The sequence below is a fragment of the Mus musculus genome, chromosome 7 (assembly GCF_000001635.26).
Source record: "Mus musculus strain C57BL/6J chromosome 7, GRCm38.p6 C57BL/6J".
Classification (NCBI taxonomy): domain Eukaryota; kingdom Metazoa; phylum Chordata; class Mammalia; order Rodentia; family Muridae; genus Mus; species Mus musculus.
This window is the reverse complement of record NC_000073.6, coordinates 121,031,781-121,053,113: the sequence shown is the minus strand read 5'-3', so window position 1 is coordinate 121,053,113 and position 21,333 is coordinate 121,031,781. Positions and strand designations below refer to the sequence as shown.

At 43.1% G+C, this 21,333-nt stretch overlaps 1 protein-coding gene, 1 non-coding gene and 1 pseudogene across 8 annotated transcripts in view; 2 read left to right on the top strand and 1 right to left on the bottom strand.

Moving 5' to 3' along the window:
• The window catches only part of Mettl9 (methyltransferase like 9), a 44,452-nt gene extending 23,722 nt beyond the window's left edge, over positions 1-20,730 (bottom strand). For 2 of the 7 annotated variants that reach the window (XM_006508092.4, XM_006508095.4), the window contains exons 1-3: positions 18,139-18,698; positions 5,086-5,276; positions 818-1,027 (exon numbers count right to left, since the gene is read on the bottom strand). In XM_006508092.4, the coding sequence (XP_006508155.1) occupies positions 818-1,027; positions 5,086-5,276; positions 18,139-18,303 (566 nt within the window). In that variant the 5' untranslated portion in view covers positions 18,304-18,698. Of the gene's footprint in view, positions 1-817; positions 1,028-5,085; positions 5,277-18,138; positions 18,699-20,260; positions 20,367-20,565 lie in introns of those variants that run through there. The other 5 variants (XM_030242850.1, XM_006508093.4, NM_021554.2 and 2 more) reach the window with 5 other exon arrangements.
• Gm27991 lies at positions 12,621-12,770 on the top strand. Its single transcript, XR_003947156.1, has one exon. It is a non-coding gene; the product is annotated as a small nucleolar RNA SNORA7 (small nucleolar RNA).
• Positions 12,840-13,270, top strand: Gm9179 (predicted gene 9179; annotated as a pseudogene).
• Positions 20,731-21,333: the final 603 nt, after the last annotated feature.

Here is a 21,333-nt window from a genome sequence, read left to right as displayed (position 1 = left end):
AAATTGGTGGTGGTGCACGCCTTTAATCCCAGCACTCAGGAGACAGAGGTAGGCAGATCTCTGAGTTTGAGGCCAGCCTGGTCTACAGAACGAGTTCCAGTACAGCCAAGACTACCCCTTGGTATGTCTTGGCCCTCTTAGGAAGAAAAAGAAAACAAAAAGAAAAGGACCTAAGACAAATGTCAGAAGCAACCCCCAAACATCCCTAACACAGACTGTGTGGGGTGTGCAGTAAGCCATGAGTCCTCCTAAGACTCCTCCAAGACACAGTACACAGAGTAGTCAGATTCATGCCAATACAACAGTGATTACAGGCTAGAGGAAGGAAGAGTGCAGGATGATATTTCAGACTGTTCTTAGGGAAGATGGATAACACGAACGTGCCATGACTGCTGACCTAATTACAGACTTAAAAATGACTAAAGGGATATATTTTACATCACATATATGTTACCAAAATTTTTTAAAGCATATAAAACATCTGGACATGTCACTGATGAGGTCATGTCCTCACATCTGCCTACCTCAAGCTGTCTCTTACTTATGCTATCTTCTCTGTGATGCCAAGTCCTCTGCTTCAGAAAAATGCTGCCATGGAAAATTCCCTTTTTCCGGTTTCCCACTGATTTGTGTTTAATTCTTAACCATGGAAAACTGCTCCTGATTCTTATCACTAGGATACATGCAGAGGTAGAGTCCCTGGCCTTGCATTCAATTCCCAGTGCTACAAACAAACTAGACCAAAACCCAACACACATATACATCAAAACCCAAGAAATGCCCAACAGGCACGCCTGGCACCCTCTAGAACTGGTACCTGTATTTCTTCTTCTGGAGCTGCCAGATCATTGTTTCAGAAAGCTCAGTGGCGTAAATTTCTTCAAAATGAGGGCTCATGATTTTCGTGACTTCTCCATCTCCAGCACCTAAATCAAGAAGTCTATGGGTTTTCCAGTCCGGATTAATTCTAAGCAGTCTCTGAAACTGATCTGGTGAGAACACAAACATGGAGCCTCTTCCTAGCAACCTGGGGAAAGATGGACAGGAGGTGAGATCCACGACTCTAAAGAACGCCCGTGTACACAGAGAAAACAGCACCAAAGCTTTCTGACATTATGAAATTAGTATACAATTCAAAAATAGTTTATCTTTCATGGCCAAAAACAAATTCACAAAGAAAAGGTGGAGGGAATGGCAGAGACTCAAGGCTAACCATAGCGTGGGCAGAGGAACCAAACACACCTTTTAGGAAGATGGATTCAACAATGGTGATAGGAAAAAAATAATTTCGTATAAAAGAGTCTTAAGATGCAGAAAAATTGGATTTAAAAATGCTTTAAAAGAGGAAAAGAGCAATCGTTGTGAGATTAGCCACACTCAGGTTGGTTTATAGTTAGCTGAGACCTGTATTTTATTAAAGGTCCTAAAACATTTCAAGCTGATAATATTGACTGAAAAAAATAAAAATAATAAGCGGCCGGCAGAGGTTATGTGGGGCCTAAAGGAGCCCTCCCTTAGAAAAGCAGGTACAGCCCAAGCAAGCCATAAAGAAGTACACTCCCTACTCCCTTCCTGCTCCCAAATCCTGGTTGTTCTCAAATGAAGTAAAACTCAAACAGCACAAGTCCGAGGAGCTATTACACTGCAGTGAGGCTGAGTGCCTACAGCTGCCAGCAGCCCGCTTTTAAGATTTTCTCTGCAATCTGAAGCAGCTTCTGAAGCAATTCCTCCGCAGATCCTGGAAAAGAGACTGTACCATTCTATCACTTCCGGGAAATAATCAGAATGTAAAATAGGTTTACCATTCAATGACTTCCAAGATGCTTGCAGCACAACCAGCTTCAAGAACACTAATAAAAGGTATGGAGATGGTGTAATAAATTCTTTCTCTTGCCATTAAGGCCACAGAGAGTTTAACAAAATCTAATGATATATTTACAGTAAGTTTTCTGCCTCACACAAATGTTGAGACTGGGAACTGAGAAGAGCCCAGAGACAGCTAAGCATGTTCTAAAAACCACAACTTCTTACCAAAGAAAGCAGTATCTCATAGACACATACCCCATGCCCACTGTTTGTGTTGCCAGCAGAAAAACAAGCACATGGACGAAAAGGGACTGTGGCTGATGGAATGGACGGATAAAATCCACACAGGATCCAGTCAAGCAGAAGGGCTCCAAACAGCCTGATGCTGAGTTCATGCCATAAATCCAAAATAAGTCACAAAATATTTTGCCGAAAACTTTCCTAACTATATAAAACATGTTTCCCAAGCCATCTCTTTGGGATGTGAAGAACTTGACATGATACTATAAAATTATAGAGCTGGGGGGGGTCACCTGAGGTCAGAGCCCACAAAGTTAACTCACCAAAGTCTACATTTAAAGGCACATAAAAGAAATGAGAAAATACTATCCTATCTGCAAAGAACATGGGCAAATGGGGGCTCCATAAAAAGACAGTGTCAAAGAGTCAAAATCTACAAGTCCAGTAAAAGTCAACCAAATGAACTCTGCCTTTCCAGTTCAGCAAGACCTGAAAAGCTAAGCTTCCTACAATGGTTAGCACACACAGCCCGAGTACATATGGAGACAGTTCCCAGTCTCAACGTCAAGGCCTTGGGAAGCACACTATATACACAGAATGGCCTCCACTGCCTCTAGTCCCTCACAATCATCCTAGGTTCTCTAGTCAAGTCTCTCTAGCCCTAACTCTACAGAGAAAGTGTGTCTCTTCCTTATACAAGAAGGTGAACATAGCTATCAAGTCTCTCCAGGAATATAACTTAGTGGTAGATGAGAGTCCTTGCCTCAATTGTAGCAGGCAGTAGAATTCCCAGTACCATCAATTTTTTAAAAGAGAAAGGAAATATTTTTAAACCAGGGGTAGTGGTACATGTTATCCCAGCAATCAGGAGGTAGAGGCAGGAGGCTTGCCACGAATTCAAGACCAGCCAAAGACACATAGCAAGATCCTATACAAAAGCAAAATCAAAGAATAAAAAAACTCACGTTATTTAGCCTTCTTTCTTCCAGGAAGAAACTTGTTAAGTAGCTCAAGAAGGTTTCATCGTAGCTATGTAGTTATTTTTATTGAAGTGAAAAGCACTACATAGTAGAAAATATCTTTGGGTTCAAAATTGAGTTCTGGGTTGAGAACAGAGCAAGGAAGGCAGAAGAAGCACTGAGTTTAACAGGGAGGAGAGGCAGTGAGATGGCTCAGTGGACAGAGGTGCCAAACCTGACTCCCTAATTTAATCCCGACCCACATGGTAGGGGAAAATCAATCCCACAATTGTCCACTGCCTTCAACTGGTATGCCCTGGCATATGCACAGACATATGCACCCACACACACACATATATACATGTGCACACACACACACACACACACACACACACACACACACACACACTGACTCACTACAATAAAAAGCAGAATGAGCAAGGCAGACAGTATGCAAGAGGTATACATCACTGAGTTCAGGAGAACAAGAGTTTGAGGCCAATCTGGGCAACATATCAAGGCTCCATCAAAACAAAAGGGTAGAGGCAGAGGGTTATAAAGGAAGCCAACAGTACTTACTAATTATATAGCCTCTCTGATCAAACTACTCAATTCTAGAGCAAGGAGTCTGAAGTGGGTTTCCTCCAACAGGTAGAAGAAAAGGGAACTAATTTGTTTTGAAACTGACAATCATATAAAGTACTGAATGTAAGCACTTCCTAAAGGAAAGATTCTCACACCTCTATTACTCAGAAAGAATTTCTGCAAGGGTGACTCACATGATTTCTGAAGAAAGAATTAATGGCACAGAACAGAAATTCAATACATCCAATTTTAGGAACAAACATCAACCTAAATTGTATAAACTCAACTCCCAATACAAAATAACAAATGTTTGCTGAAGCAAATATAAGCCAAGCTCATTCAAACAAGAATGAAAATTAAGTAAGAAATCCTGAGGGATGACTTATAGTGCCTGAAAACATGTTTAAGGAACAGATGATAGACTGGGGATCCAGACATTTAGCAAAAACTTGGTTCAAACCTCAAGGGGAAAGAAAACAAAAGCAGAGCACAGGAGGCCTGTTAAACATCATGACTGGTTGCCAAAACTTGGCCTTACATATGTTTAAAAATTCAACTAAGAAGTGATAAATAATATTTATAGGTTAATATGTATAAAGTATTTTCTGTAGGTATTTGAAGGAACCACTCTCAGGGCAGAGAATTCTACACTAAAGTTAAAAACTTCCTAGTGAACCTAAATATGATGTTAAAAACAAATGCTGGACCTTCAAAACAAGTCGTTGCCTATTGTTGGGCTAAATAATCAGATCCCTGCCAGTGGGGTGCGCACCTAAGGCACAGGCCTCCCCTTCAGCAGAAGAACCCCACTAGAAGGACGGCTCTCAAGTTCCACACTTCACAGCCTGCTGCCAGGAGTTTGTTTGCCTGCTGCACTGGTGGCTGTGGTGGCTGAGGTGGGTGCACATCTTTACTCTCAGTGCTCTGGAGGTGGATCTCTGTGAGTCTGAGCCAGCTACACAGAGGAGCCCTATCTTGAAAAAAAACAAAAACAAAACAAAACCCCAAAACAAACAAAGAAACCCCTCAGCTCAGCTGGGTGGAGTGGCATACTCCTTCAGTCTAGCACTTGAGTAACAGAGGCAGGTGGATCTCTTGGAGTATGAGACCAGCCTGGTGAGACCCTGTCTAAAAGACAAAACAACAAAAAAAACAAGAATCTCAGAACCGACCAAATCATAACCTACCTTTTAACACCTTCTCCGGGTAGTTCCACCTACTTCAGAGCAGGCAATGCACTAAATGCACTAAATGACCACAGATAGAGAGATTAACTAAGTTACCTGCAAAGTTATAATGAATTTTAAAAGTCTAAGTACACAGAGCTCCAATAGTGGGCCTTCTGTCAAGGATTTTGACAGGTACAAATACTGAAGGAGAGGTAGTCTCTAGAACAAGGCACCATTCACCTTTCCTTTTTTAAACCTAAGAATTAAAAAAAAAAAAGTGTGTGTGTTGGGGGGAGGGGAGAGTAGGGATTCTCATATTCACTTACCCGTTAATAGATGTTCTAGACATAAACAGGCTAAAAACAGATGATACAAAAGAATGATAGAGTTGGATAAATAGCCAGCCAGATTTCTCAATGCTGTTGTTTAAGAAGATCTGTGTTCCTTGGTCAAGATAACTCTGAACAAAGACAGACTGAAGTGATTCGCATAATTTCTCTCTGTTGCACACATACCACTATGAAAGAAAAAAAAAAGATTAAACATAGTTGATGCAATTCCTAAGAAATGTAACAACAAAAAAACAGAAGTCAAATATAATCTAAGATCTTCAAATATAATCTCACCACCCTGAGGCCGATCATCATCTTTTCTGCCCATGTGACTCACAAGTACAAAATCCTTCCTCAGGCATGACTTCCCACTCCCCACTCTTCCTCCAGCCCTCTAGGGGTCATGCAGCACAACTAGACCATCAGCCCAGGTCTTAGAAGCCCAACCCAAGGGAGGCTGGAGAGATGGCTCAGCGGTTAAGAGCACTGACTGCTCTTCCAGAGGTTCTGAGTTCAATTCCCAGCAAGCACATGGTGGCTCACAACCATCTGACACCCTCTTCTGGTGTGTCTGAAGACAGCTACAGTGTGCTTACATATAATAATAAATAAATCTTGGGGGAAAAAAAAAGAAGAAGCAGCCTTACCCAAGGCTTCACTCACAACGCAGTCAAGTCACAAGATCTTCCCTGGCTGAGATTCACTTAGCATTACCAAGCTAACAGCTAGCATCATTGTGTTTAAATGAAACTCCACATAAACCAATGACACACCTCAAATCCACCAACCAAATCAGCAGCAGAATGAGCAAGAATTAATTGGTACTCTGGAAACTACACCAGGTTGCCTGCCTTCTTCAGAGATAAAGAGATGCTTTAGCAGCATGCTCACCAGCAACCCTCAAGAGACTGCAGGATGAGCTCACGCAGTCAAGAAGACCAAGTGAAGGCAACGAACGAAACGAACGAAAGAGTTCTAGGAATAGGCTCTAGCAAGAACATATTTTAAAAATAAAATTCCACAACTACCGATAAAAGTTAACCTAATCAATGCATGGCTCAGTAGTTAAGAGCACTGGCTGACCTTCAGAGGACCCAGGTTAGTTTCTGAGCACCCACACAGCAGTTCACAGACATCTGTAACTCCAGCTTTAGGAAATCCAATGCCCTCCCTCTTCTGTCCTCCATGGGTCCTTCATGTACATGGTCATGTATATACACGCAAGCAAAACACTCATACACATAAAATAAATTTATTTCATTTATTTATTTAGCTCACCTCCCAAAACATACATTTCCCATTAATGTAGCAGAAAAGTGGGAAAGTAAGTTTATGACAGCTTCAGTGTCAGACCCATAAGCAAGTCCTAGCTCTGTAACTCCTATGTGAGTTCAGACAAGTGTGAGCTCAGACTATCATTCCTTAGCAGGCAAGTATGATACTACCAGTATCCACCTAGGTAGAGTAGAGGATTAAACAAAATAATGCAGGCAAGTCCTCAGCACAGGACAGAGCACACTGTGAGAGACCTGTGCAGGTTAGTAGTAGTGATCCCCTTAACACAGTCAGATAACAAGACCATTAAATACACTGGACTCACTCAATGCATTGTTAGGAAAATACTAATTTTTCCAAATAAGAAGTTTATTAGTCAAAAGTGACTTGTTTAACCCTGACAAATCTGTCCATTTACCAGCAGTAAGTGTTCCATAACTTCCTGCACAATTAATGGAGCAATTCTGCAGTCATCCTATGCTTACTCAATGGCCAGTGCAATCAGTCTTCCTGACACAAGAAACCAACTGTAAGCCAGCAAAAACACGCAGAAGGTCACATTAAATGTCAACGGTTCATCCTTTATAGACTCTATATATCCCAAACTGAGTAAGTCAAACCTTTCTTGTTCTTGCCTACTCTGTACTAACCTGCTGTTTGACCACCATTATCAAAACTGCCTCGACTTGACCCGGAACTCCTTGTTGCCTCTACCCTATAGTGACAAGCTATAAGATGGCTTAAGCTCATAGCCTACACTTCTCTCCTTGGTCTGGAAATGTTCTTGCTTAATCATTTACTAATCCTTAAAACTTACTGAGCCTGAAGCTATGCCCCAGTACAGCTCATAAACAATTTTTATTATACTCGTGACCTTGTGCACATTCTGATTTACACACACACACAGTACTCTGAAATGACTAATCAAGTTGAAACCCAGTACACTGCTAACAGGAAATCAAGAGCATTCTATTAATGTGGGCAAGAGGTCATCTATCTGAAAACCAGGAGCTAAGAATTTCTTGGCATCCATTTGTAAACGGACAACAAGAATAGCAATGGATTCAGACTTCCAGAGGAAAAGCAACAGTGGCATCATTAACTGCTGTGATTTATTATTTTCAAGCACCAAGGGAAAAAAATCCTCAAATTTTAATAGCACATTTTTCTATTCATAAATACTAACACAGTGGTTGAACCTTTCCTACCACAGAAGCTTTCTGGGGTATCTGAATAAAAATGGCCTCCATAGGTTCTTCTATTTGAATGCTTAGTAACCAGGGAGCAGCACTATGTTAAAGGATTAGAAGGATTGGCTGTGGCCTTGCAGGAATGGAGAAGTGTGTCACTGGGGGTGGGCTTTGAGGTTTCAAAAGTCCATGTCAAGCCATCCCTCTCTCAACCTGCAGATCAGGACATAACTCTCAGCTACTGATCATGTGCCTCCCTGCCATGATAATAATGGACTAACCTCTGAAACTGTAAGCAAGCCCTCAATTAAATATTTTCTTTTATAGTAGTTGCCTTGGCCATGGTATCTCTTCACAACAGTGACAGAAGTTGATTAGGAAATGGAATTTGCTGCAGAATAAAAAGGAGTAAAAGGTTTCCATGTCCCTCCTGACCAGTTATGTGATACAAGCCTCAAGTCTACAACAGCATTTATCATCACTAACAAAAGGCAGAAACTAAACTGTCAATCAAACCGATGAGCAAAAGAGGTGTGGTGAATGCATACAAGAGAACAGTATTCAATCATAAAAAGAATGAAGTGCAGGCTCATGTTCCAGAGGGTGAGCCTTAACCACATACTAAAGCAAAACAAGCCAGACACAAGATCACACACTGTACAATTATTCTGCTTAGAATAAACATCTATGATATGGAAATCCAGAGACAAAAAACAGATTTTGTGGCCCAGGCCTTGGGCAAAGAGACAGTAGGGACTGGCTACTACTAGACTATTATAGGCTCCTTTTTGAGGTAATAATAATAATTTTTTTAAAAAACTCAAAATCAGGTATTAGTGATGCACAACTCTGAAAATATTAGAATCTATCAAATTATACATTTTAATTTTTATGAGGACTATGGAGATATCTCAGTTGGTAAAGTGTTTGCCTTGCAAACATGAGGACCTTAATTCAATGTCCAGAACCATGTAAATGAAGAAGCCAGGCATGTGGTGTTAAATTTATAATCCAGTGCTGGAAAGGTAGAGAAAGATAAAGTCCTAGGGCTTCCTGGCCAGCCAGCCTTGTCATACCTATCTGGCAAGTTCCAGGCCAGTGACGAAGAGAACACAGAGAACAAAGTAGACAGCTCCTGAGGAATGACAGCTAAGGCTATTTTTTGCCACCCACACTCACAAACATGCACACACATACAGCTACACTGTTTTCATAGCAAACACACCTACATGTGGTGGGGAGTTTGATCCTATAGAAATTAAGCACTCTGAAAACACAAGTGACCTATCAAACCTGGGTGTAAATTTTAATAACATAATAACTGTCAAAGTGTTCACCATGGTTTCTAAGGCCTTACCTCACAGCATGTGCTACCCTGACACTGGCCCTTACTCTCTTCTAAAGGCTCCTTTCCCATGGCTATTTCACATGCCGTTTGTTCTGACCACTGTTCTCCCCTCCTGGTTAGTCCAGTCCCGATAAAGCATTTCCTCAGTTTCTCTGAACTTCCAGAGTAGCTTAGAGTTCCCAGTACTAAGCCCCCCTCATATAACCCATGTATCTCCTTAGCAACATGTATGCCAGCTGAATAGTGACTAAACAATTACATATTTGGCATCTATCCTCACAGACTGGAAGATTCATAAAGACTAGGACAATAGCTGGCTTCAGTTTGGTAGAGAGTGAGACATGATTTATTTGTCTCTGGCTCTCAAAAGAATCACTGCTAAGACCCAAAGGAGGTTTAAATAGGTAGAATCTGCCATCTTTATCAAACTCATGGAGGAAACATAACCACAGAGGCATCCTGTTACTGGGTTGTCAGTTGCTCAAACTCCAGGGTTTCTACAAGGCCTTGCTTAACCCTAACTTTGCAAACAGTGGTTAAAGGTATCTACCTATCACAAAACTGCATTACCATGCAAAAACAAACACGAAAGAGAGACAGTGAGTACAAGGCACCTGGCAAATCTTTATGTGCAATTATACTACATAACTTCTTGGGTTTTTTTTATTTTATTTTTGTTTTCTGACAGGGTCTTTGCCCTGTAGCACAGGCTAGTTTGTTTTGAAGCTCACTATTTAGCTCAGGTGATCATCCTGCTTCAGCCTCCCAAGTACTAGAAGCACAGGCATGAGACACTTCACGTGGGTTAAAACTACTCTCCTTTTAACAGGAGGTCATCCGAATCTGAGTACCTTAAGCTGGCTCTAGAGTCCATTCCTGCAACTGTATGCCAACATCTTTTAGAAGGTTCTTGCTTCACTCTATCCAGTACTGCTTGAAAACAAAGTAGGGCTATTCTCCAATGAAACAGGTCTAGACAAGTTTGAGGAAAAATAATCCAATCTGGACAATGGTTTCCCACGGACCAGGGTTTCTCAATCTTGGACCTGACACTTGGGGCTGACAATCCTTTGTCATCAATTACCTTTACACATCAGATGCTGGTAGCACCATCAAAAGTGCACAAATGTCCCCAGCGATCAAGCAACTGCTACTGCCTGAGAACCTATATGAGAACTGGATTTGGCCAGTAGTGTTTCCTAACTATCTTGGCTTAACTCTGGTCTGAGACTGCTACTGATTATATTAAAGGAGTGATTCACTGGTCTCAGGGAATTTGAACTTCAGAAGGGAAAATAAGACTATGATCTGGGTTGCAACCTGTAGAGCCTCAATAAGCAAATCTTGCTCCAAAGGCCAAGAAACAATCAACGCAGAAGCTGCTGCACACGGTTGGTGTCCCCCTGCAGTCACTGCTCTGCAGACAGCCAGGCTTAAATGAAAGCTCTTCAGAGCTGACAGCACCAGGTAAGCTGCCTATAGACTCACTTTCCAGCAGGGAAGTTCTTTCAATAAATGGTCCTCAAAGGCTATAGAGACAAAGGTGCACTGGGCAAGAACAAAATACTACACTTACTAAATTTCCTGTTTGAAGAGCCCTTAGAGCTATGCACCAGCTCCACATAGGGTTCAACTCTTCAGCTGGAGACAACAGTGTCTAAAAAAAGCAATTTAATGATTTCACTATCATTCTCCTTTAAAGATCTATGAACTTACTAACCAAGTAAACTTTGAAATCCAACCAACCTACCGATGCTAAGCACAGTAGGCTGTAATAAATATCTTTTAAAACTATAGTAACTAAAATATTTGTAGTTATTTGCACAAGTCTCCAAGGACAGTAATAACTAGACAAATAGTAAAGAGCCAACAGGGGTGGGTGACAGCAGCATGGCAGTAGCTCTGACAATGTTACTAAGTCAAGGTAATGGGAGGTCTGTCAAAACTTCTTCACAGGCTGCAGAGTGGCTCAGTGGGTAAGAGCATTTGCTGTGTAAACATAAGAACCTGAGTTGACATTCCGAGCACACACATAAAAAGCCAGGCATGTCTGTATGAGACCACAGCCCCTGTGTCAGAGGGTGGAACCAAGTGGATTCTGGAAGCTTGCTGGCCAGGCAGCCTAGCCAAAATCATTGGCTTGTGGTTTAGTGAGAGACCCTGTCTGTCTCAAGAAAATGAGACAGTGATAGAAGAGTGTGCCCAATTTCCTCCTTTGGCCTCCACAACTGTGCACCTGCACACTGAATGCATACACAAAATACTCTCATGCACACACACACAAAGTAAAACTTTACCAGATACATGAACATTTCTTAACGTTTATGTAACTTTGGTTAACGAGTCACTTTTACAGTAAAAGAAATGCAACTCTTCTATGAAACCACAGCTGACTGCCAACGGCTAAGGGACATAGGTAACTTTCTCTAACATTTTTTTACAGCTTCACCACCAGTCAAACATATGTTATACAATGGATAGTCTTTTCTTTCAAAATACAAATACAACAGAGTTGAGCACAACAGTAGAACTTGAAAACTGTAAAGCACAGCTTACTGACTTTACATAGTATGACATAATAGGTATTTGGTCTTTACCCCCACATTTCTGATACAGAGCTCCTAAAACTTCTGGGAAACCTTTGAGGTGATAAGAATGTCTTTAGGGGATCAGAGAGAAGGCTCTGGTGTTAAGAGCACTTACTGTACTTCCAGAGAACCTACAAGGTGGCTCACAACCAGTTCAGGGCATCCAATGCCCTCTTCTGGCCTCCTTGGAAACTAGGCATGCACATAGTGTCCAGACATGCATGTATTCAAGATACTCATACACATAAAATAAAAAGAAATCTTTTTCAAATTAAGATGAATGTTTTTTTGTTTGTAGATAAGGTAATTTCCAAAGTGGGAAAGAAGAAAAGTTATAAGTAGAAAGCTGGAACTTTCTGCCCTATCCTATGTCCCCAAGAACAGAAAAAATACTAAAGCTTGAGATTGACCATCCATGGCCAATAATTCAATCCATTATGCCTAACCTGGGAATCATTACAGTAAATTATGCAACCTAGGGGGAAGGACTGCAGGAACCTCTGAACATTCAGCCAAGCTGAGGAAAGGTGATGGCAGTCTGGGGACCTGGAACTTGCATCTGGCCTCTGAAGTAAATGGCAGTCTGGTGGGACTAAGCCCTAAGACCTGTGACTTAAGCCCTGCCCCTGTCATGTTGCTTTAAGCTTTACCAAAGTATGGTCAGACTGAATAAAGACAGAACATCAAGTGGTGGTCCTACCACTGTCTAACCACAAGCCACAAATCATCAACTAGTTTATATACACTACCCTAATTTTAGTATCTTCACGGAGGCCCAATGCAGTGGGTGCGGTTTTCTATTAAGAAGGCAAGCCCACTTTCACACAGCCTTCAGAGAACATATGGTTTCGAGACAGAGCTACATGAAGTAATGGAAAATGCCTGGGCCTTTGACTGAGACAAAGCTGGATTCAAACCCAACTCTACCCAACAACCGACTCTGCTCTTTACAAGTCTCTTGCAGCCTCAATCTTCAATCTGTAAGGTGGAAGTGGCACCACCTATGCAGAAGAGCTGTTATAAGGATGAAAAAGCATAACTTAAAGGTACCAGGTGCACAATAAAAACCTAATAACTGTTCATATGCCATGAGGAAAAGGCTGACTGATCTGAAAAACAAAACAGAAACAGTTCAAGGAAAGACTGCACTACTGGAGAGTAGCTAGTACTCTGCCAGCTTCGGAAACAGGAGGGAGAACAAGCCTAGCAGAGGTATCTCTTCCATTCCCAGTTGGCTCTGCTCACTAGCTGGTGATTGGAAGACACTCTGCAATGTCACTCAAGGCCTGAGACACGCAGCCCCACCTCCCAGTTTCTTTACTATCATGGGTCTGACTTTTATAAAAGGCCTCATGGCTGCCCTCTAGCCTCTGGTGAAGCCCAAGATCATCAAAAAGAGGACCTAAAAGTTCATCAGGTACCAGTCAGACCCATATGTGAAAATTAAGTGTAACTGGCAGAAACCCAGAGGCACTGACAACAGGGTGCAGACAAGATTCAAGGGCCAGATCCTGGTGCCCAGCATTGGATACGGGAGCAACAAGAAAACCAGGTTCCTGCTCCACAATGCCAAGGAGCTGGAGGTGCTGCTGATGTGCAACAAATCTTACTGTGCTGAGATTGCTCACAACGTGACCTCTAAGAACCGAGAAGCCATTGTAGAAAGAGCAGCACAGCTGGCCATCAGAGTCACCAATCCCAACGCCAGGTTATGCAGCGAAGAAAATGAATAGATGGCCTGTGTGCATGTTTTGTGTTTAAATAAAACCATAAAAACTGCCAAAAAAGAAAGGAAAGAAGGAAGGAAGGCAGGCAGGCAGGCAGGCTACACTACCAGTCTGGGCACCCAAGTCATTCTCAAAAAGGGAGGCAGGGAGGACCCATAAATTTAATAACAGTCTTTTCAATTAGAGACGTGGTTAGAAAGAGCTCATGAACTAATAATCTTTAAAGTTAAAATTTCCCTTCCCAGATTCCACATTGCAATCCAATCAGTTTCAAAACTTATGGCTGTCATGGTTATGCTTGGTTGTTTGTTTTTTACCTAAAGAAAGCTCAGAAACCACAACCCATTTACCATTTTTCTAGAAAACGGTAGCAGGTCAGTGTCTCTTTCCTTGAAATGTGTGATGGAGCCTTGGGAATTAGAATTCCTCCAAGATAGATCAACAATGAGTGAGGGGAGCTAGCCCCAGAGCCCTAGCCCGGGCACCTGGAGAAAGACTTAGCACAATTCTGGTCATTTAGGCCCATATTCAATACACTTATAGATCCCATGGTTTTTGGTGCAGCTTTTCTATAAATTACAACACTTGGCAAGACAAGATGGAGAATTTCCCTCTCTCCAGTACTGGCCAAAACTTGTAAATAAACCTGTATCCTTCCATAATTTCTATATCCAGGTTTTCTGTACAGCATTCAGCAGCATAAACCTTAGATTTCAATAACAATCCACACAGTGAAAGGTACCCTCCTATTCATAGTGGAGAACCATTTATACAAATTAGAACAAGTTGTTTTAGTTTTAGCTTAATATATATATAGTTGGCAGTCCTCATTCCAAAGATTCTCTCATGGTTAGTGTTTTATAATCCTAAGACTTTAACGAAACTTTTGATGCGTCCAAGTAACACTCTTTTTAGTAGAGGTTAGAGTTCTAGAGAACTTTCAAAGGGCAGAAGTGATCTTAGTGGTCCATGAAACTGAGGCGAACACTTGTTAAGGGCTTCTGCACAGGATATAAAGAGGAAAGAAACCTCTTCCAGAGTCTTTAGTAGTCAGCTGCAAAGGCTTCCAGACGAGAAGGCAGAGAGAGACATCAATCCATCGCAGTCTGGCTGGCTAGCTGGCTGGCACCCTGAAGCATGGTTAGCTCATGCCTGACTTCTGCCAATCTCACAAGGTAAATGAGGAATAAAGCGACAGGAATCTCTATCTGTCCTTTAGTACATTTGACTCCAGCTGTGACATTCAAGTATTTTTTTCATTTAGAAACTTATATATTCCAGTTCTACCTTGAATCTATTGTAGAGGCTGGCACAGCAACTCTAAGCTTTTATAAGAAGGTAAAAATAAATACCAGGTATACACGTAACTTGCAATTTTAAGTGACCTCTAAATAATTCCAGATATTAAATGCTATATGTGGAAAAACAATTTGAAAATTTTCACCTGAGGAAACTGCAATGGTTTGGTGCCAACAAGGTTTATAACAACCTTTCGCTCCATCAATTGAGGGGCTGTGGATGACTGTTATTACCGAGAATGTAGTAACCGGAGCATTGAGGAGCCGTTCAAGTGTCAATAGCTCCATAACAGCTCCTTAGCTGTAAGCACTAGATAGAATGCACTGAAAGCACTACATCCGAAGGTTCTGTGTTGCTCTCTTTTATGCTCTTGGACTGACAGTGACAGTGACAGCTAGCTCTGCTGCTCTCTCTCCCCTGTGAGGCCACCCTCCATCCTGCGACTGAGAATGCACAGGTGGTTAATGAAGCTGGGAATTTTCTCTTGAGAGGAATAAACAGACTTTTTAAAGCTATATACTTTTAAGAGGCCAGAGAAAATACTGTTAGCCACTGATTACTCAACTCTATGTCGTCGCCCTGCACACACGCAGTGGTGCAGTCCATAGCTGAACCAATGTGGGGGCTGTTTCAACAAAAACTCTTGACACTTGAATTTCATGTGTGAAATTCAGATATTACAAAATACTATTTTCCACACCCACTGTTAACCATGTAAAAACATTGAGACTATGCTTATTTCAAAGGCTACTCAACTCAGTGAGACTAGTTTGGCCCTTGTTTCTTACCAAGGTAAAGCTTAACTCAGTTCTGAAGCTAGTACACTGGACCAAGGTACTTAGTTTCCAAGATAAGCCTTGATCTCTAGCTCTAACTACTACATAGCAATTTTTAATGAGTAAATGTTACCCCAGATCTTTCTCTTAACCAAAGAACCCTGCACCATAAATCCTTCATAAAACACTACCAAGAAAACCTGGGTTAAGTATGGTTTAGCCCTTAATTCTTTCATGAAACTCCAAAAGAACCAGATGCGGCTGGCCTTGGAACCCACACACCCAAATGAACACCAGAAAGCCTCTATAAAACTATTAATTTGAAGAGGGGAAGCCATTAAAGCTACTTCACAAGCAAGAAAGTTATGTAGCAAACCAGGATTCTGAAATATAAAAGAAATAAACCATATACCCGCCAGGAGTGCAGAAAAGACAGTCTTCCACCCTGCATTAGTTCATGGCGGCCTCTAGGCACACACTTCTTTCATCCTGGTCATTTTCATCTTTACTCACAGATATTTATTTTCATAACAAATTTATTCACCTCAAAAATACTGTCTGGCAGAGTATAGTGATATACACTTAAAACAATCCTGGTACTCAGGAGGCCGACGTAGAAGGACTCTGAATCTGAGGCCATCCTGAGTTACACAGACCCTATCTCAAAAAACTAAGGGTAGCCAGGTGGCACATGCCTTTAATCCTAGCACACAAGAGGCAGAGGCAGGCAGATTTCTGAGTTCAGTATCAGCCTCATCTACAGATTGAGTTCCAGGACAACCAGGGCTACACAGAGAAAAACAAACAAGCAAACAAAGAACAAGCCACGCATGGTCATGGAACACCTGTAATCCTAGTATGCTGGAAACTGAGGCAGAAAGACTGCTTTGAGTTCAAAGTCAGTCTGAACTACATAGGAGTACTAGGCCAGTCAGAGCTACAAAGCCCTGTCTCAAAATTACATATAGACAAATGGACTGACAGACAGACATACAGACAAACTGACTATGGATGAGGCTTAGTGGTACAGTACTTGCCCAGCATTTACAAGGCCTGAGTTTGATCTTCAGCACCACAGAAATAAATGAATGTATGCAGTTAGAAAATGCCCTCTGCTGAGAAGCACTGAGATAGTGTCCTCTGCCATCATTCTTCCTGGGCTCTACAGTCACAATATATATAGTGTGTGTGTACATGTGTGTGTGCGCGCCTGCACACGCTCATGTGCTGAAGAAGTCCAGAGCTATCCAATCCTGCAAGAGCTGGGATTACAGAGTTGTGAGCTGTCTGAGCTGTAGCTGTCTGAGCTGACTGAGCACAGTCTCTTAACTACTGAGCCATCCCATAAGCACAATTTCTATGAGCACCTAAATCAAGCCTCTGCAGTAATCCCAAGTGTTATCATAAATACCGACAACTGGGAGACTCAACCGCAATTCCTCATCATAGGGAATAATCGTTTTTTCTATCCACTGCTTGTTAAACACAGCATTTCCAAGTCCTTGTTCCACACGGGCATGAGGCATTCTGATCCTACTTAATTAACAGTGTATACCTCAGAGTTGTCTCTATGACACTGAGCCAGCATAACATAGTCTGTGACAATAAGCATGGTTATACAATTTAAGATGTTATACTAAGTTTATCGCACTCCTAACAATACTACATAAAAGGGCATCTAAAACGCCACAATCACTAGTAAATTTAAATAATGAAAATCGAGGATTCCTTCCAAAATAGAAAATGAGGTCTGAGTATTGATCAGGGTAGAACAGTTTCCAGGACCTGGGTTCCATCCCAACACCATAAAAAAAACAACACAATCCAGTTAATAGCAAATAAAATCTTAATGCTGTTATACATAAAAAGGTGAGGTCCAAATAACACAAGGAATCATTCCTTACATCTCTCTGTAAAAGCAAGACATACTAAACTCAGGCTTTTAGAAAAAGCGCAAAGTTTGTCTAAATTCAAAGGCTTCTCTTCTGTGACTGCAAGGTTAACCACAAACTACTTACGGTCAAATGCAAACTACCTCCCTCTTAATTCAACAGCTGACCCATGCATGTTTCTTTAAGTGGTACAAATAGCTAATGAAAAGACCATCCAACCCCATCCAACCGGTAGAACCCCCACGGCTCACAATCCATTCATTAGCTACAAGAATTCACTGCTGAACAGTTCAGATTTTTTAAACCTCTCCGTTTAAAGCTTGCATCATCTTCCTCCTCATCCCAACCTCTCTGGTCAGCTCACTAAACCCAAGTTGAAAGGACACGTCTCATAGGCAGAGGGGGAGGAGAGTTCCTAGGCTGGGAGCCCAGACCTGTCAAACACATTTTTTTAAGTGCTTCGGGGAAATGTCAGCCGAAATGTTCACGAGGCCCAGTTTAATGTCTTTAGAACCCTTTGTATATCCAGAGATTCGGCCAGACAAAAAGAGACCGGCTTTCGGTTTTGTCCCTCGGGGGGGTAGAGGAAGGCTGGCTGGGTGAGAGCTGGGGCAGTTTTCTGCTCAGGCCCCAGTGCCAGTTGGGTGGCCCTACCCAAAGTTGCTCGGGTCCTGAGGGCGGACGCGGACGCCGCCGCCGGCCTGGGAACAATGCGGGGCTTCGGGGCGCCCACGCTGGGGCCCGGGGAGCCAGGCAGCAAAGGCTGTCCCCCGCCCGCGCCGCCGAACAAAAGGCGCCGTGGGGCCAGCGCCCGGGCCGGGAAAAGTTTGTGAGAGGCCGGGGCCGAGGCCCGAGCGCGCCGCCCCGCACAATGGCCCGGCCGAGCGCGGGAAGGCCGAGCGCCCCGCCGCGCCGCGCCACGCCCCCGCTCCGCAGGGCTGCGGCCCAGTACCTGGTGCGTGTCCTTCCCGCCGCCCGCGGCCGCCGCTGGCCCGCCGGGGCCGCTAGTCATGTTCACGTACAGGGAGCGGGAGAGCGGGCTCCGCAGCGTCCACATCCTCCGCGCCAGCCACACGGACGCCAGGCTCAGGCACAGCCAGCCCGCCAACAGTCTCATCGGGGGGCCGCGGCCGCCAGCTCGGATCACCGCCGGGCCCAAGCCCAGGAGGAGGAGGAGGAGGAGCCGCCGCCTCCGGCCACCGTCGTCGCCGCCGGAGCTCGAGCCATCGCCGCCAAGTCGCCCGTGCAGCCCCCTTCGGGGCCGAGGCAGAGGGAGGGGGAGATGGCGCGGGAGGGGGGGCGGGGGAGGAGCGGCAGGCGCGCGGCCTTCTCACGTCCCCCGCGGCCCTTCCCAGCCCGGAACGCCAACGACTCCAGGTCGTGTTTCCACCCGGTGCACGTACAAACGCAGGAGGGGCGTCCTCCCTGCCCAATGAGCGGAGACCGGGAGGCCCGGGAGTTGGGAGAGAGGGCGTGCACGTCCTCCGTGGCGCCGCCTGGACTCATAATGGCGGAAGATCCGGGGGAGACTTCCTAAAGGGGCTACTAGAGTCTGGCCCCTCCGAGGAGGGGTCTGCAGGACTTCCGGGCTTGTCTTGCCTTAGTAACTACCCTGTGGGCCCCTCGATTACACCTTTGACCTAATTGTTCCCATTGACACAGACCCAGGTTTATTCGATAGACCCGCGCTGCCCTTCTTGCTACAGTCTTGACCGTCTATTTAATAATTTCCATCTGGGGTCAGCGAACCTGACTCCCAACTCCAAAAGCCACCCGATAGCTGCAAAGCAGAGAATCGAGGGGGAAAGAATCCCACCGCCACTCCCAGTCCCGGTGTTCCCAAGCCTGAGAAGCGGCTGTCACAGGTCTAGTGAAGCCCTCATGAGTGAAAGCTCTGCCTTTGTTGGAAACTGTTGCTCCTGGAGCACTCAACGAAATGTGATGGAAAATAGCATCTGCTGGACAACGAAGGCCACAAGTTAGTCCTGGCTGCCATGTTTCCTTGCAAGTTAGTCCTGGCTGCCATGTTTTCTCAAGCTGATAGAAGTTGGACCAGACATTCTTAAAATGTGCTCGGTCTGGGGAGATTTAGCCAGATATTTCTTAGATCATTTATAGCAGGAAGAAGCCCAATGTTTCTAAAATGAGGGTCATGAGATGTCGTTGTGTCTCAACTGTTGCTACTAAGCTACAGCATATTTCCTAGCCCAGCTACTCACACCTTCCTAGGTTTGTTAGAATATGCTTTTCATTTGACAGCGACAGATTCTGTACATTAATTTTAAATTAATTATAAAACAAATTTATCTTTACGTTAATTTCATCACACTACACTGAAGAGATTTCCGTTTATGAAATAATGACCCCTGGATGAGAAATGGCATTCCTTATCACAAACTCCTTAGGTGTTAAAGTATCTATTTACCATCTTTCGTTAATAAGAATATTTTGTTACCTAATGTGCATAGAATATAACAAAATACTTTGTCTTCTCTCATTCTGGTATATTCCCTGACATCTCTCCAAGTTGGGTGTTAAACCCAAGACTATACCTTACTAAATTGAGCTCAACTTTCTAGAAGTACTGGTCCAACATACTTAAAAGAAGCTATAATAGTGAATGTAAATGACTGTATTATGTCCCCTCTTTGAGTTCCAATAAAGCTCTTCTGTATCAAACCAGAGTCTTCACCTTTTTAAGTAAAGAGGAGATACAACAAGAGTGCATAAACGGGCATATTTCATTTCTAAAGACAAAGGATACAGAAAACTGTGTCCTAAGATTAAGCTTGCTTAACCACAGCTCCAAGACTTCAATCCTAAATGTATCCTCTAAACAAGAAGCAAAGATACATCTGATAGGATCTGAAGAATTTGGGGTGAACTTGACAGCTAAGACACCTACCAAATTTTGCTTTATGCCTGAGCAGCTCACCTAAAAAAATAAATTACCCTCACATTCAAACTACTCTATAATCACAAACTACTTGTGTAAGTGTGATTTACATTTAGGAAGCACAGGAAGAAAGCAAAGCACAGCATAAGCAAATGAAGAAGCAAATATGATAGCAAACCTTTTTATAGAGGGTGGTATCCCAGCTCCTGGCTTTTCGATCCATCCAAGAAGCCTTGCTGTCTCTCCTCTCAGCTTCCTGAATTACAAATCAGGAGGAAGGAAAGCTGCAAGAGTAAATATACTAAGCAGAAGTTCAGATTGCCCTCAGGCCTGCTACTAGGATGTCACTACTGTACATTAAAACCTCAGTTATCCATGATGGGAATAGCAAGAGACACCCCTAATACAGAAAGCCAAAGATGAGGCAATATCCTTTCCAATGTGGCTTTGAAATGTAGGTATTAACACTCAAGAGTCACATACCTGCTATCCTTGTGCCTGCTGACCCTGAGTGTCTAGCCTGGGTTTCTGTTCTATTACCAGAAATTGTGGCTGGGTCATGCAGGCAAGCAGCTTGTTTCTTAAGCAACTTCCCCTAACTCTTCCCTTACCTCCCCCTCCCCTTTCTTCTCCTCTCTTTAACCCTCCTTTCCTTTTCATCAGTCCTTGTTATACAGGCTAAGCTGGCCTTGAACTCACAATCATCCTGACTATGCCTCACAAACACAGGGATCACAAGAATGTGCTGCCACTCCTAACTTGAGATTTGCTTTTCAACTTCACAGTACAATGTGAAGAAAAACCACAGAAAGCTAGAGGCATGGATTTGCAGAAGACTTAAAACCATTGTAGCCTCCTTGTGGAGCTAATAGTCTAAAAGGACTCCTGTAATTTAATGTTTTTCTCCAGTTTTTTTGTATATACATGCATGTGGGTGTGTATGTATGTATGTGTGAAAGAGATTGACTTCGGGTGTCCTCCCCTATAGTAAGAATTTTGGTTTCTATTTAAAAAAACATAAATATTATGAGAATATGTTTTGTTTTAAACCCATGTGTGGGATGTGGGGCTGTTTCAGATTGTCCATAGCAGCTATGATTTGCCTCATGCTCTAGCAGGGGCACTGTTTTGCCAGCTGCAGATAGTTTCTGTGACTGTGAGACATTTGGAGTTCTGAAGACTCTTCAGAGGGTATATAAATGCTTGAGCCCTAATAAATGAGTTGTTGGGTTGGTTGCTGTTGGTTGCAGT